A 16,077-nucleotide genomic window follows, 5' to 3' on the forward strand; every position below is an offset into this window, starting at 1 on the left:
TGTTGTAATTTCGGCAAAAGTTGCGCTGAGATTCGGCAGAAAAAATTAAGTGTGTACTTGTACTCATAAAAATTCTTATTGACCACCTTACCTTAATAAAATTCCATATGTAAAATTTTCCATTCAAGGTGAAAAAAATATTCCAATGTGTAATCTTTTAAGAAGTTTTATATGTAAAACACAGAAACTCCACACTCAATTCGGCTCGGCAATTTCCCAACAGCTGTGTAATCAGCAAATTTAGAAACTGATATCTCAGTAAAGTGAGATTTGTTAGCTAATTTTCGGTGAAATATGTCCGAGTATCAGCAGAGTCACTTTTACTAATGCTGATTTCCGTTTTAGATCAGAGTCGCCCTAGGTTCGCTATAATATTTACAAAATCCATACAAAAGTGACAGCTCAGAGCGAACCTAGAGCGACTCGGTTCTAAAAACGAAATCAGCATAAGATCTCAGCTGTTGATATTTCGGCAAAAGATCCGAAAAAAGCTGAGATTCGACAGAAAATTAAGTGCGTAGAGTTGGTCGTTCTTAATCTTCGGTATACACCGTACAGACACCTTTTAAAACTATATATCTCTTTTCAATGACTTATCGTTATGCTTAGAAATGTTAAAATGAAACGATGAAGTTTCGTTAAATCTGCTGCAACATCTTTCCGATGGATTATTTTGTCCATATGCAGTACGGTGTCTAGAGATCCACAACAGAGTGGGGTTACAAGGAACAAGGTATAGCCTGCCCTGGCCGATCTCTAGCAAGCGTGCAGTTTATGCGCCACTTCCCTTAGGAAGACTATACGCCAAGATTTGTTTGCACGGATGAGACTCTTCTTAGGGCGAGTCCCCGAAGAAGATTTGCCTACAAAATTAATCAGGATCCGACCAGACAGACTTATCACAGACAGAAGTTAGCCTCCAAAAGACGGGCAGACGACCCTATTATTAGTCAACAGCAATCATTCGAAACCTATTGTGCTTTGCAGGATAATCGCTCGATATGCGATTATATGAAAGCTCAATCCAGATAGGCGCGTGACAGCCGCCTATATAAATTCATAGGCAGGTTTTGAAAAGCACAAAGCTAGTAGAAAAATAAACAAACATTGCAAGAGAAGATCCTCTACATTCATTTGCAATAGAGACTGATTATCACTCCTATAGTTCGCTTATGTTCGACTGTCTCATTGTCTAGTGGCTCCAGTGAAATCGGCTTGCGGAGCAACTGCGGCTATATTTGATGCGCCTTTCAGACGCCCGCAATGTGAGATTTTATTATAAGCGCGACAATAATCACCCTCAGAGAATGCGCGGTAAGAAATTCCCCATACCTAACTTATCATCACGGGCAATGTAGCTACTCACCACCAGATGGCACAAACATGCTGAAAGGGTCACCACACTAAATCCCGCCAAGCGAAAGACAGTGAAACGAGACAAAACTATACCGAACGAAGTGACGTAAACAAGTAACCAGACTAGACTAGAGTACTGCACGATTACAAAATATTTGTTATATTTAAACTGACAATTTATTCTCCGGCACAAGAAAAGATTTTTGTTTCTATTGCAGGATGTATTTTTCTAAGTTTAAATTTCTAGGCAATCTTTCTATTGGTGTGCTTGTTTCTCTCTCCCTAGTAGTGCTCATTGACCCGGTGTGCTTTTCTCCATCAAGATCTCCCAAACTTTTGGTGACGTCACCTCACGGCTCCAGCGTATGAGAGGCTATCGCTTTGCACCCTGGTGGCAAATTAATTGGGTCGTGTGGGGCGGAACTCGAACGTAATGGCCGACACACAACCTCAATTCATGGACGCGTCCTTAATTATAGTCATCCGTGGACGACTTCTCGAGAGTCTTTCGTCCGTTTGGCTTAATTCTCTCTGGCGTCCTCCCTGTACGCCACCCTTCACACTTTAATTATCAAAAACGATAATGTCACCAGTCTCTGCTGCTGTCGATGGTTCTGCGATGCGGTGATTCTCGATAACGGGTGTTCGCCAGTTTCTGACCAGCAGTTGTTGGTTGATTTAATCGGCCGGAAATTCTCTGAGGGTGATTAGGTTTCGAATGATTGCTGCTGACTGATGATAGGGTCGTCTTTTAGAGGTTAACTTTTGATAAGCCTGTCTGGCCCGATCCCGATTCATTTTTAGGGAGATCTTCTTTAGGGACTCGCCCTAAGAAGAGTCTCATCCGGGCAAACAAATCTTGGCGTGCAATCTTCCTAAGGGAAGTGGCGCATAAACTTCACGCTTGCTAGAGATTATGGTTGAGAAAACCGGAGGATTAAAAAAAAACGGTATTTTCGGTATTGAAAATAAAAAACCGGTAAAACCGGTATTTAAACAAAATACAAACTGTGTTATCAAAATAATCGCTCAACGTACAAAGCCAATTGGGCATTTGATCATCATGATTTGCTCCCAAAGTACTCCAATATCGGAAAAGCTTTATGAATGTTGATTTAATTACTCTTATGGTAATATAAATCTTTTTAAAGTCCACATTAAGGGGCGGGAATAGCGTAGTTGGTAAATCGATGGCCTTATACGCAGCTCACCTGGTTCGATTCTCAATTCCGCAAATAGGGTTAGAAATTTTTCTAAAGATATTTTTCTAACTCAAAAAGAAAGTCGTATGACCCTAAGTTTAAAACCTCTATAATCAAAATTAAAAAAGGGATGTGATTCAGCATCTGGTTTCTGTATCGTAGTATGCATAGCGTCGTCACTTATTGGTCCAAAAAGCACATTGGTTAGCTAGATGCAGTCGGCGTTCCGAGATTTGAAAAACAAATACATAGAAAATCATAAAACTTATTGTTTTCTGGTTACTCAAACGCTCGGACATGAAGGTGATGTTCACCATAAATTGGAACGGGTTTCAGCCTATCGAAAACGAAAACGCTATTTGTCACTGTCACTGATATCCAAAAGTGTCATTAGAACACTCATACTCAATTTATGAAACCGCTTGAGCATAAATTCCGCCTTGTCTTGAAAACCAGTGCCAATCTTCTTTTAATTTCATTTCAACGTACCCTGAGGCAGTATTGCAGATGAAAACTGCAGAATCTATTGTCAGAGTTCTATGATAGATCTATGCGTTATAGATTTGCCAGTAGTGTGAATAAATTGAATACAAAATGGAGTATGTGGGAATATGGGGTTGATTAATTTTGTCTTGATTCTCTTGTTCCTCCATATTATGATAAGTTTTATTTGACATGTGGGATTTTTTCGGGTTGTTATCCCTGTATCCCACTGCTTACATAAGCACTATTCCCCTGCTTATATCATTATTAAAGAGTCCTGAAACAGGCAAACTTACTGTGCATGGGATCTAATTCGAAAACACTAGCAAGTGAAAAGCTTTTTAAAGCGTTTCAAAGCTGTGCAACAATAAAACCCTTTTGATAAATAGTCCTTCCTAACAAATTAACGAAAATACCGGTTTTTCATTCTTATGAAACCGGTATTTCGGTATAGGATATTTGGACGGTTTTACTGGTTCTCGGTAACGGTAAAACCAGTACTTCCAACCCTACTAGAGATCGTCCAGGGCTGGCTACAAATTGGCGCTCAACGTGGGGCCCGAACCCACGACCCTGAGATTAAGAGTCTCATGCTCTACCGGCTAAGCTAGCCGGGCTGATAGAATAAAAGAGCTAGTAGGGTCATTAATTTCCGAACTTGCGGGAAATACTTCCTGTAAGTTCGTTCGAAATTACCTTAAATTAATTTATAACGACCTGAAGTAAGCGAGCGTCCGAAACTAATTACTTTGCATTTATTAACGTTGATTTCCATTACGTTTGTCGAAAGAAATCACGCGGCTTTTGTTCTGCAAATTTAATTGCTTTTTCAACTGTCAAAGACCGGGCAACCAATGAATCTGGAAGTATATATAACTGTCTTCATAGTTTGGCGGCAAACCGAAACGGAAAACACGCTAATCGGAATCACTAACAGATGACTGCCTTGCGGGACACCCGTGGATGTTCTGAATGTGCTTGAGCGCGTGTTTTTTTATACTCACAAATGCCGAGCGATCGGAAAGCTAAGACTGCAACCAGTTAGTCAGCAACGTGGGAAATTCTAAACGTTTTAATTTCAGGACTGCGATGTTGTGCGGTACCATGTCGAAAGCTTTTGTAAAATCGATTTAAATTGCATCCACCTGATGACGCTTCTCAACGGCAGGAAACAACATAGGAGTGCAAGCTATCAGGTTAGAAGTTGTTGATCGTTTCGTGACATACCCGTGTTGATACTCCAAGATAATATGGGATGCAGCAGCATACGTGACGTTGTAGACTAGCTTTTCGAGAACTTTGGAGAGACAGTTTAATAATGAGATACCCCTGTAATTTTCGGCATTGTGAATTTTTCCAGCCTTATGGATGGGAACGATTGCAACGATTGATAGGAAAAATGCATTCAGCGAGATGATCGCGGTCAGGCCCTTCCGACGAATCAAACGGCAGTCAGAGCCTTCAAGACGTCGGCTCGACTTACAACGGGAATAAGGAGATTTACGTTGTATAATGGCAATGTTTCCAAATATTCATCTGAAGGGACGGTATAGTTGCTTCTAAACACTCCGCTAAAGAAATCAGCAATTAGGTTTACGGCATCAGCTGGATATAGCGCACTTGCGTTTCCAAGGAAAACGTCAGTGGGAATACTACCGGATCCTTTTCTGTTACTAACGAAGATCCAAAAGTGGTCACTAAAGTTATTCTGCACACGATTCAAATGCTCACGAAAACCGGAATTCAGGGCAGTTTCATCTAATTTTAGGCGAAAATAACGCTTGCGCTATTTTCGCAAAAGCATTACTCAAATAGCGAATCTCAGCGTTCCACCTGTTGACTCATTGCAGTGGAACCTTTTGACGTAGTATATCATACACTTTGCTATAGAACAGCGCGACTGCATCATCAAGCTCATTACAACACATTAAGTCGGTCAAGTCGACAGTGGCAATCAATGCGGAGATTTCGTTAAAGTTGCAACGGTTAAAGTCAAAATTAAGGTCGTCAATCGAGTGAAATGAATTATCTCCCGTGTTGGTACATACATCTAGTCGCAGGACAAACGGTTTGTGGTGAGGATCGACTGTGAGAATAGCAGTAGGAGGTTCAAGCAGCTCTGTGATATCCGTGTTGTTTACGAATACAAGATCGAGGATCCTATCGTTCACATTCGTCGGTGAGCAGATCTGGTGCAGACCACCTGCAACCATAGACTCCGTTACAGCTATTTCTTGTTCCGATGAGGCATTAATAGGTAGGTAACGTTGTAAATCGTTATCGAACGACCACTGAAGGTATGGAAGATCACTATTTGGCCTTAGATAAACACAGCCAATATAAACAAATTGCTTCGGGAAGGCGATGCGCACGGCGATTAGCTTCAAGTCTTCAATTCCTGACAGGCTTAGCTGCGAACCTGCGAAGTTGTTCTTTACCGCTCTTAATATGTCTTTGCGCAGCCAGGTTGCCGCTAGGACTATGACGTCGTAATCACTAGAAGAAACCTTCTTGTGTTTTCGTTTTCATTCCTCTAACGTTTTGGTAGTAAACGGAAATCAACTGCTCGATACGTGTAACAACTTCGGGAACAGGCAAAACAGGAAGTAAATCAGGCGATGTTACTAGTTGGGAGGGAGTGAAGAGCAGTGGAGGTCATCGTTGCTTAGTCGGGCGCATTCGGTTTCCAAAAAACCTTTCTGGAATCCGAATTCTCTTCAAACTCACGATAAACAATCCCAACTGGCCATGTAGACTCCATCATAGACTTATCTTTGAGATCCGTGGGCATGCCAACTTTGAAGGAGACAAAATTCAGCGTTCTAGGATCTCTGTCACGAGGGACCAACTTAACGGCAGTGATGTCCGAATTCCCGAGTTTATTCGCCACTAGCTTGGTGACACTTTTATCAGGAACATCGGGCGAAATTCCTGACAGATACAACCAAAACTTTTTATCTTCACGATTTATAGCAATGGATAATGTCGAGACTGGCGGTATCAGCACCCCGTAGCAGCTTAGACGTTGGTGCATGTATTGTTGTTGTCTCTGTTTCGTTTAAAAGAAATATAGGATTATTGATATAACATTTCAAACTAGGAAAATAAAGAAGAGCAGTATGCTTCAGGAAGACACCCAGGACGGTGATAAATTTCAAAATCGTGGTAGCAGCAAGCGAATCAGATATAGAGGAAAGAGAATGGACATTGACGACAGGGAGAAAAAAATATAAATTTGCTATATTCCTTTTTTGGACGGGAGTCTTTGTTTTTTTTTTTCAAGGATTTTTATGAACGTGTCCACTGGAAAACAGACAGAGAAAGAATGACCGGAACGGTGAGAATGAAGAAACGGTGAAAATTCACTTTTATTGGAAACACTTAGAAAAGATATGTCCTCAAGCAGGAATCGAACGCTCGATCTCCCAGTCTCTAGTTGGGTGCGTTGTAGGTCCCTTGCTTGTTGAGGTATACAGAGATGTAAGACGCATTGTATGGTACAGGCAGAAGAAGGCACTTCAGAGAATGATAAGGAAACATAAAAATAGTAGTTAAATCTGTATGGTTTTTAGGAAGGTGTATACGAGAGGCATATATAGAGTACATTCCGAACCGTGACATTGGGTGACCTTCCCTGGGCCGAAGGGCATCCAATAGTTGAGATCTGGCAGAACAATACTCGGCACATGTCCAGACAATCACTCTTATTCTTGTTTACGACGAATGCGAGATTCGAACGAAAGTGGTTTTCATTCTCTTTTACAATAGCGAAATGGGCTTACTATTCGTTCGCTTTCGAATGAATCTGGCGTTCGTCGTAAATAAGAATAAGGGTGAATATATTCGATATCGTGGTAACCGTCGCCACAAGCGCCGATTCGTAAGCTCAATATGTCGGAGATGAGCGTCTAACGTTCATTCCAACCAAGGCTTCGTTGATAGCTTCGGGACGATGGAATGAGCAACCGTCCTAACTCTCCATTGCTCTAATTCCTCTGATGGGAAGTATTGAAAAATTAATTTAAGCGGAAAGGTTTTTCATAAATGTCATTTTCTAATGCGCCCGCCTTAGCTAGAGAGTACGCTTCTTCATAACCCGAGATGGAGCAATGAGAAGGGACCTAAACTAAGAAAATCTTGTACTATCTTACAGATCAAGAAGAAACTTTCCTTCGAGTCATATTTTCACTTACAGTGATAATACGATACATACAGTGCCACCTAGCGGCAAAAATGCGAGTTAGTGGGTTTTCTCAATGTAAATTGTCGAAAAATCCCATACAAACTTCAGGCACGTTGGTCCGGTACCTAGACTTGTCCGATTTGCTTCAAATTTGGTGCAAGTACTCCTGGTGGGACTAGGAATCGAATCAGGGGTGGGCCAATAGGGGTCATTTTTTCCTGTCACTCTAATGTGACATCCTCAGGTACCCTTAGAGTCGAACCATACCCGGAGATATTTGAATGTTAAAACCTGAGCAATAGTTTGACATATTAATTGAAGCTGTAGTTGTGCTGGTTCACGCTTCCTTGAAAATACGGCTAGCTCAGTATTATCCGTGGAGAATTCGATATCCAGCTGGAGGGCCCAAGCAGACAAATTGTCCAAGGTATCTTTCAATGGTTTTTGCAAATCGATGGCTTTGAAACCTGTAATAGAGACCAAATCGCATTCTGTAAGCTGCCTTAGGGTGCAGGGATTAACAAGACATTCGTCAATATCATTCACGTAAAAATTGTAGAGAAGGGGGCTAAGACATGAGCCCTGTGGAAGACCCATGTAGCTAAATCGTGATGTCGATAGATCACTATGCGAAAAATGCATATTTTCCAGACAACTTTAGCATAAAGATGTTTAGGTGAAAGACCATGCTGGTGCAGCTTCTCAGGAAGAATATCCCCCTTAATATCCAAGAAAAATGATGCCATTTGCTCTTTGCTAGCATAAACCATTTGAATTTCTGTTGAGAACAACGCAAGACAATCGTTCGTACCTTTGCCTTTGCGAAAGCCAAATTGTGTATCTGATAGTAAGCCAGTTGCTTCGACCCAATTGTCGAGGCAAAGCTCGAGGCAAGATTATTTTCTCAAACAGCATTGTAATCGGTCGATACGAGTTGTGGTTGGAGGCTGGTTTCCTGGTTTTTGGATGGCGGTGACTTTCACTTGCCTCCAGTCATGAGGGACAATGTTACCCGCAAGTTACTTATTAAATAAATTCAACAAGCATCTCTTGGCAGATTCTTTAACAAGTTAATTCTGATTCTGTTTGACACTGGGGCTTTATTGCTACATGATAAGAGAACAAGTGCAAACTACACCATGGAAAACGGTATTTCGTTCGCGTTATCGTGAGGAAATGCGGCGCGGTAGAATATTCCACGCTCTCATTAGTACTGTTTCGATTTCGTAAGCGCCGTGCCGTGCCCCAAAGAGTGCTCATCGATGTTTCACTTGATAGCCCATCAACGAACCGGCGCCAGTAGCTACGTTTATTGGTTTTAGTCCAACTCTTCATTCGCGTTTCTAACATCGCGTACTGTCGATGGCTAGCGGGTAGCCCTTTGTTCCGGAAGGTTTTACACACGGTGGCCTTCTCCGCGTACACGTCTGAGCACTCTTTGTCCCACCATGAGTTGGGACGAAGCCCGCGATCTGACACGCGTTTAGTCTGAGCTTGAATCGCGGTATCGAGAATCAAGCTTTCCTCCGAAGGAAACACCTGTGTGAACTCAATTTAGCCGGATATCGCGGACGCGTAGCTCTTCCAATCAATATTTCGGTGAGGTCATACGAAACATTGATTGTATTCAGTGGCCCTCAACCGTTAGCAATACACTATACTATAGGGGAGCCGGGGACAAGTCCGATACCTTAAGCGCGATCATTTTTCTAAAATACCACAAAGCTCCAAAATAAGTATATTCTGTGCATAATCATTGTTTAGGTGGTTCTTAACAAGATATTTCTTCACCGTTTCAAAAAATTGGATTGATTAAAAATTATTGGTTGCCAAAATATGGAGAAAAATAATATTTTAAAAACGCTGCGGATCGCCAGTGGGATAATCATATGTTGTTTCTGGGATGTCACCATACCCAGGGATAGCATAAGGGTTAGTGCATTGGGCCGGAGTTTCAAAGGTTTCGAGTTCGAATCTCGCCTCTGGGGGGATTTTTTTCACATGATTGATTAGCTTCACTCACCATTTCCGATCGTTTTTTCCCGCTGGATACCACCAGCCCTAAAAAAGATTTTCCCCCTTAATCTTTTCAAGTTTTATTACCGCTTGTGAAACAATTCTAAGGAGTAAGATCCGTTCTGCAAGAAGAATACGTTACTAAGATTCATTCACATAGATGTAACATACGCATTTGTAGTAAGCTATCCGGTTCGTGTTATGATTTTTCGGAACTCTGTCGATCAACAATCCGGCAGTCGATGGAAATTGTCCTTCAATATCATTTTTGAATCTGATATTAGATTATCATTTTTCCTTTCGTTTTATAATAAAACTATGAATCGCGCTCAACTTGATTTTTAAATTTTTAGTCGGCTTAAGACAATACTGGCAAGAAATAAATGCAAATACCAGAGTTTCCGTGTATTTCAAATATTAACATGATGTATAATTGAATACCATAAACAAGTCCCAGTCGTTCGCATTGAATCAAAAATGAACTCAACCATCTAAACAGTGTGTCGATCTTACCCCTCGGTATTTTCCCAACAGTGCACATTTTGGTTAAATGCGCAATGAAATCAAAATTAACCGCTAAGTTCAAGTTGCTATATCTTCATTGTTCTCCAACAGATCCTTAAAGTTTAAACACTTATGGATAACCCCCAGTTTGTAGATGTGTTTCGATGTCACAGAATTGTAAATAGGTTAGTATTACATGAAAATTTAATTTTTCCGTTTTTTTTGCCTACAAAATGCCCTGTGTATGCAATGCTCATAAGCCGCTGGGACATCAGCATTGCTCGGAAAATACTCGGAAAATACGCTAAGCATTGCATACATTCAGAACATTTTGCAGGTAACTAGAAGGTGTTCATTTTACTACCAGCACATGTTCATTTTACCCACACGCTATAAACATGTCTCTTTTTTAGACATGTTTTGAAATCAAGAATAAAGTTTGAAAACTTGTGTTTATGTCGAAGTATTTTCATCAAATATGCACAAAACATGTCTAACAAGAAACATATAATTTTGGTAAAAACTATTTTTTTTCTATTAACCCCCAAAAAGGCAGGGGGTCTCCGAGGCCCGGCTCTATACCGTTCTCCAATTTCAATGAACTTGTAATTTGAAATACAAACGATCGAACGTTTTCGGGCTTTCGATTCTCTCACTGATAAAACAACAAAAAGAGGCTTTTGATTTCATTGGGTATTAGAAGCGATGCTTCTTGAAGTCACAATTTTAGCTTGCCTTTTTGAGGATTAAGAAGAAAATTGTTTAAAACCATCTTTGTGCGTGAAGAGCACAAAATCTATAACTAAATTAGCAATGAAATTTGCGTTTAGACTTCATCTCATCAGAATCTGGCCCTAATTTAGTGAGAGAATTAAGTCAGCGCCGGATTGACGGACAGCTCCATAAAACGGAGAAAAAAATTGTGTTTCTGAGCAAACCCCTAGTCTCCGATTTTTGGAGCTAGCGTCAATCCAGTGCTAGCTTAGTTCTGCTTGATTCATCGTCACTACAATTGAAAACAATTCGCTGTCGATTCGCATCTGTCTTGTGGGCTCCTTTTTCGTCTTCTATCGACACTATTCATGGATAAGGTATTAGGCAATCCATGAGACATTTCTGATCAGCTAATTATTTCTTCTGACGTAACTTGGGTGGATGCGACGTACGACAAAATCGCCGATTCGATCCAAAATCAAACGAAGTATGGCTAACGAAGTATGGTCGTCGGACGGGTTTTTCTGTTCGCAGGAGCAAACTTGTTGACAAAACTCCTCGCTGAATTGTCAAACAAACGTCGTGGTGCCTAATTACAAGTGGCTTGTGATAAAAGTCATACCAGTATATGTTGACTAGAATCTCAATTTATTATTGCTTATTTACAAATATTTCTAAAACAAAAATTTCACCCTCAACCCATTTCCTCTCACAATCAAGTCTTGATGGAACTTGCTAAGATTATTTATTAACAAAGTTTAAAAAAATCAATTGATAGCACTTTTCAAAATAGTAGGTACTTGTGCTCAGTTTGTTTTTAGAAAAAAGCCCGATTTGTAATGTTCAGGTGTCTTTTAAAGACACTATTCCATCCGTCATAAGTTAACCGCTAATATATTCACAACACAGCTACTAGCGCACTATGAACTTTTGCTGATAATTCGCTTTTTCGCAAAGTACTGATACAAGCCGATAAACGACGAGACCGATCCGATCAGACCAACCTGCCATGACTCGAACCGGCCTCCCCACAGCATCCCTCTCGGTAGGGTGCTACCGGCATGCACCAAATCCAGCGATAGCCGAACGATGGAGATGAGTTCCATGCGTTGCTTCAGCACCAGCATTTTGTACGGTTGGCTGTAAATGAAGACATAGAGCTCAGACTGTGTTTATACGAGAAGCAAAAGCAACTTTCTTGTCGAATTGTGTTTACCTGGATTCATTTTCCGTTTTATCCATGTGCGATTTATGTTGCTCCATGACGGTGTAACTTCTTATGGTTCTGTAAAATAAAATAACAAGTTTAAGGAAGCTTGATCTCCAGTTCGACTGTTTAGTATGTAGCCACGAATTGCGTTTGGAGTTTTCTTATAATAAAATTAGATTGGGCATGCATCGAAGTAGTTAGGATGTTACACGGATGATAGTTAAACGGCGATACAATTCGTCATATTATTTGGACATTGTAAATTCTAAATGGAAATAATTAATAACAATCATTCATAATTCAAATTACAATAATACTTAGAATAGTTGAATAGGAGATTATCATCTTGAGTGATAATCCAGTTGTCAGTCATTTCAAATTACGATCTTGTGTTTTAGTCATTATATTAATTAGTTTATCTTTTTTATCAGCTAGAAAAAGTATTTAGTTTATGGCAGTCCAATTATGCGTTACAAAAAAGGATTTCCTGTTTTTTTTCAATTTAACCGTTTCACTGTAAAACGCCGACTTTATTGATAACAGTTGACCACGTGCTAGGAACGCAATAATTGGAAGTTAACGATAACATTTTGTGATAATATCCTTCACCTGCTTCTGCGCTACCCACTCATAAAATGGACGCTAAATTTAGGCAACGAGTTTGTAGAAAATACCGAAACAATCTTCATGTTATCGAAAGTCATTTTTATCTTTACAGATATACACGACGCCTCCCGTTGTCGTGTGCTATAATCTCTTAAAGAAGATATTGCGAATGATTGTACACTACATGTACGGAAAGCATATAAACTGTCAAAAACCCAATCATGTGTACTTCGTCCTATACTCGAGAAAACGCGTAACGTACTGCATTCTACCAATACTTTGAACATAGAGTAACCTGCCGTTGTACGCCCAATTGTCCCATGTTGCAAAACTGGCAACTGAGAAAAACGCGATTGAAAATGAAAATTGTATTAGCAATCTGGGGGGAAACGGTGTAACAAATAAAGCTTTTTTGTCTAGAATTACGTTCATAGCAATCGTTTCCAATATAATCAGCCCAGTTTTTCATTATAGAGATACAATAAAAGTTAGTTTTTACGAAAAATGTTAAGTGGGACTGTTATGCCGAGAAATCGAACGGAAACCGGAAAATTCTACGCATATCAGTCCCATAACGATCTATGCAAACGATGCTCAAAACTCATTTTTTTACAAAAGTGTATATCGTGAGTTTTTCTGTTACTCGGAAGATTTTTTGCTTCATCAAAATTGGAAATAGGGTAAACTACCTATTTTTACTTTATTTAGAAGGGTACCTCACAAAATCATTAATTACTCTGCCTACACTCGATGGAGTGTATATAATTTGGCATCCACAACTTTGCTTCGTTCTTAAGAACCAATTTAATAACACAAATGGCCTAAAAACGATGAAATGCTAGTGTTTGATCGCAACAAAAGCTCCAATCGAGTGCCGCAATTGTCGCCCTACCATTCGACCCAATGTGTTGAACAAAGATAGCAAACGCTGCACTAACCAACGGCTTCAATTGGGTAGCGTGATAATAGAAACATTGCGAAAATAGGCTCATTAATCTAGATGCGTTCGCCTTGTTATGCAAGCGACGATAGTGATGAAGAGCTTTACAGGATTGTTCTCACTGCTGTGATTAATATTACCACTGCCATCTCTTTTTTTAATGAACCGATATTTTTCCATCAATTTTTTCAGTGCCCGACATCTAGCGTAATGTACGTCTTAACTAAACACTACGTAATTATTTTTTTTATTGTGCACTTTTTTGGGATTTTTGTTAGTGGGACAATTATGCGTAGAATATCAACAATGGGACAAACAGACTTGGTATTTTATCACGAAGTCTTCGAACAAACTGTACGATTTGGATGTGTTTTCTGAAAATATACATCAAAAAGTACTGTTTGATGAAAAAAAGTGAAAATGACCAAAAAGCAACATGGGACAATTATGCGTAGAACGGCAGTAATAGTAATATTACTATTATAGACAATCTTGCAACTCATAGCCATATTTGCTCTTATCCGAAAAGTGAATTTGATAAGAGTCGCGGGTAAAGGGCAAAACCTGAAGTCTCCACTGCATCTACTTTCGATCTAGCTGTGTTTATTGTGAATTGACCGATTCGTAAAAATCGAGGCAAGATGAGCGATGGTGAAAAATGTTGTTTCATGTTAACACAATGGTTTGGAGTAAATATTATTATAAAGCCAACAAATTTGTTTGTAATATTTGCATTGTCCAACTACAGCACAACATTCACTACTGTAGGAGTAGGTATACTAAATAAGTTTGTTAAAAACGCATGACTTCTTAACCCTGCTTTGCCCTGTAATAAACACTTGAGCGCTAAGTAAATGAATAGAGCGTTCCGGTGCTTCAATTTTAAAATCTCAGATCCTGGGCGCGACCCATTAGTCTTAGCAAAAATTTAAAATCATCTTGCACTGCTATCGATAATACTTGCCGCTTACCATTTATCGTCTTTAGATAAGATAGAAGTTTTTTTGTGGTCTTATCCACATTATTTAGATAAATGCAGGAATGAAATAAATCCTAGCTGATCGAGTTAACAAATTTCAACTGATAAAGCTTGGCTTGGGCAGCAACAATGGCAATGAATATCGACAATTACTTACTTCATCAGATTCAGGTAGATGGAGGCAACCCACAACATTGAATTCGTAGCATCCCATTTGGTAGGGTTTTCCACGCTGAGCAACTTGTATTCCACCATCCAGCAGATTTTGTCCACCGGATAGTATATATGGTCGATGATGTTGGTAAGAAAGCCTATCATACCCATAATTCGATCGGGTTCCTGGACAAAACTTGGTTACAAATAAACATCAGAGTATGTATAACATTCTGATTTCTACCTTGCTTCCAATCCCATAGTTGAGAGAATAACTGATCATCGGCAGATCATCCAACAGCCGCAGAGTAGCTCTTGTCTGTGACATTTTGGAACTGAAAATGGCCAACTTTTTAGATAAATCGGGATCTCTGGCCGCTACCAGTCCCGAAGCCAGCTTAGTAGTATAGCATAGTGTTCTTACGATCTGCAAAAAGGAGACAGGAATGAAACATCATTGCGTGTTGAATTATTATTCAGTCGTGCAAACGCGGAATTTTCAAGTTTGAAAACCGGTATTTCCTATGCATGCGCCAAAACATGAACTTGATCTCGAGCGCAGTTTCGACTGGTGACGTGTTAATGGAATGAAAGTGAAAGTCGTTCTTATAGCCACTACGTGGAATGTTACCTACCTTATCCCGCCCCGTGTAAGTGTCTAACATTTCGCACACTTCGTTCAAAGGTTTACTCATTTTTGCAGATGAATAACTTTAAACCCAATAAAATAGCAAATTAAATGTTTTTTCACGATTAGCTCGTTAAATCTAAGCTGGTTTAATGCTGTTAGGTGATTTCCAATCAATCAAATTGTGACACTTATTAAACTACTGTCCTAACATAACTACCAAGGCACGCTCGCTACCAGATTCATCAATGACTACCGTAGAATGACTGAGTGCAGAAGGATCTTGCATTTTTGTTTACCACCCCCAATACATCGATATTGGGTTGAGCTTCAATATTCATCTACATATCCATATGAATACTACCACAAAGTACACTTTAAATTGATAAGATAAAGGTTTTGTGAACATTACGATGTTGAGCCGGCACTCGATACGTTTAGATTGTCAGTGGAAAAATGTCGCAGAGTTGTTACAATAGGATTTCTTGCTACGGATACACTGCTGTGTTTCTTCCATTTAAAAGGAAAATGGTGTAGAAAGTTATAGCAGATACGACATGTACTGTTGGATTTAAGAATGATGTTCATCAGTGTGCGTGCGATCCAACAAACATATGATTTTGACAGTTAAAGAAAACGAAATGAATGCCTTATCGACCAAAGTTTATGCTATTTCGATTATCCATTGCTTTCGGCGACATCTGAATGTGACTGTAACGGCCAATTTCTTCACTTGAGTGAAAACCGGTTTTCCGCTAAGACAAGACGTGACAATCGGCTTCTTATTTTTCCTTCGACATTCTTCTTTTCGCACATTTTCTCCCTGCCGAAATCTACTATTTTTATTAATGAAAATGGAGTCTTGTTAATTTATTTTATGCCGTCAATATTTTGTATCTTTATTCCACTATATTGATGAAGGGAACCGTTTTTCCATGTCATGGGTGTTTAGTAAGGTGTAATGAAACCATTTTCTGAAAAATTTTAGATTATGGTGTGGTTTCTGTCTTATTTTTGTTAAAGTTAATCAACCACGTATACGGTAAATGCATGATAAATACTAATTTCACCTTGTCATACAATTTCTGTTCAATTTAGTAATT

General features: G+C 39.6%; 1 protein-coding gene and 1 non-coding gene across 2 annotated transcripts; both read right to left on the reverse strand.

Moving 5' to 3' along the window:
- Window positions 1-3,585: 3,585 nt before the first annotated feature.
- On the reverse strand, window positions 3,586-3,658 carry Trnak-cuu (transfer RNA lysine (anticodon CUU)). The gene has a single exon. It is a non-coding gene; the product is annotated as a tRNA-Lys (tRNA).
- A 7,431-nt stretch (window positions 3,659-11,089) lies between these two features.
- LOC131677718 (peroxisomal membrane protein 11C) lies at window positions 11,090-15,544 on the reverse strand. The gene is made up of 5 exons (XM_058957717.1): window positions 14,982-15,544; window positions 14,591-14,773; window positions 14,351-14,532; window positions 11,675-11,743; window positions 11,090-11,598 (listed from the first exon to the last, which is right to left on the reverse strand). The coding sequence occupies exons 1-5, from the start codon at window positions 15,039-15,041 to the stop codon at window positions 11,379-11,381; spliced, it is 714 nt and encodes a 237-aa protein (XP_058813700.1). The 5' UTR covers window positions 15,042-15,544; the 3' UTR covers window positions 11,090-11,378.
- Between the last annotated feature and the right edge of the window lie 533 nt (window positions 15,545-16,077).

This window comes from Topomyia yanbarensis, chromosome 1, assembly GCF_030247195.1.
Source record: "Topomyia yanbarensis strain Yona2022 chromosome 1, ASM3024719v1, whole genome shotgun sequence".
NCBI classification, from domain to species: domain Eukaryota; kingdom Metazoa; phylum Arthropoda; class Insecta; order Diptera; family Culicidae; genus Topomyia; species Topomyia yanbarensis.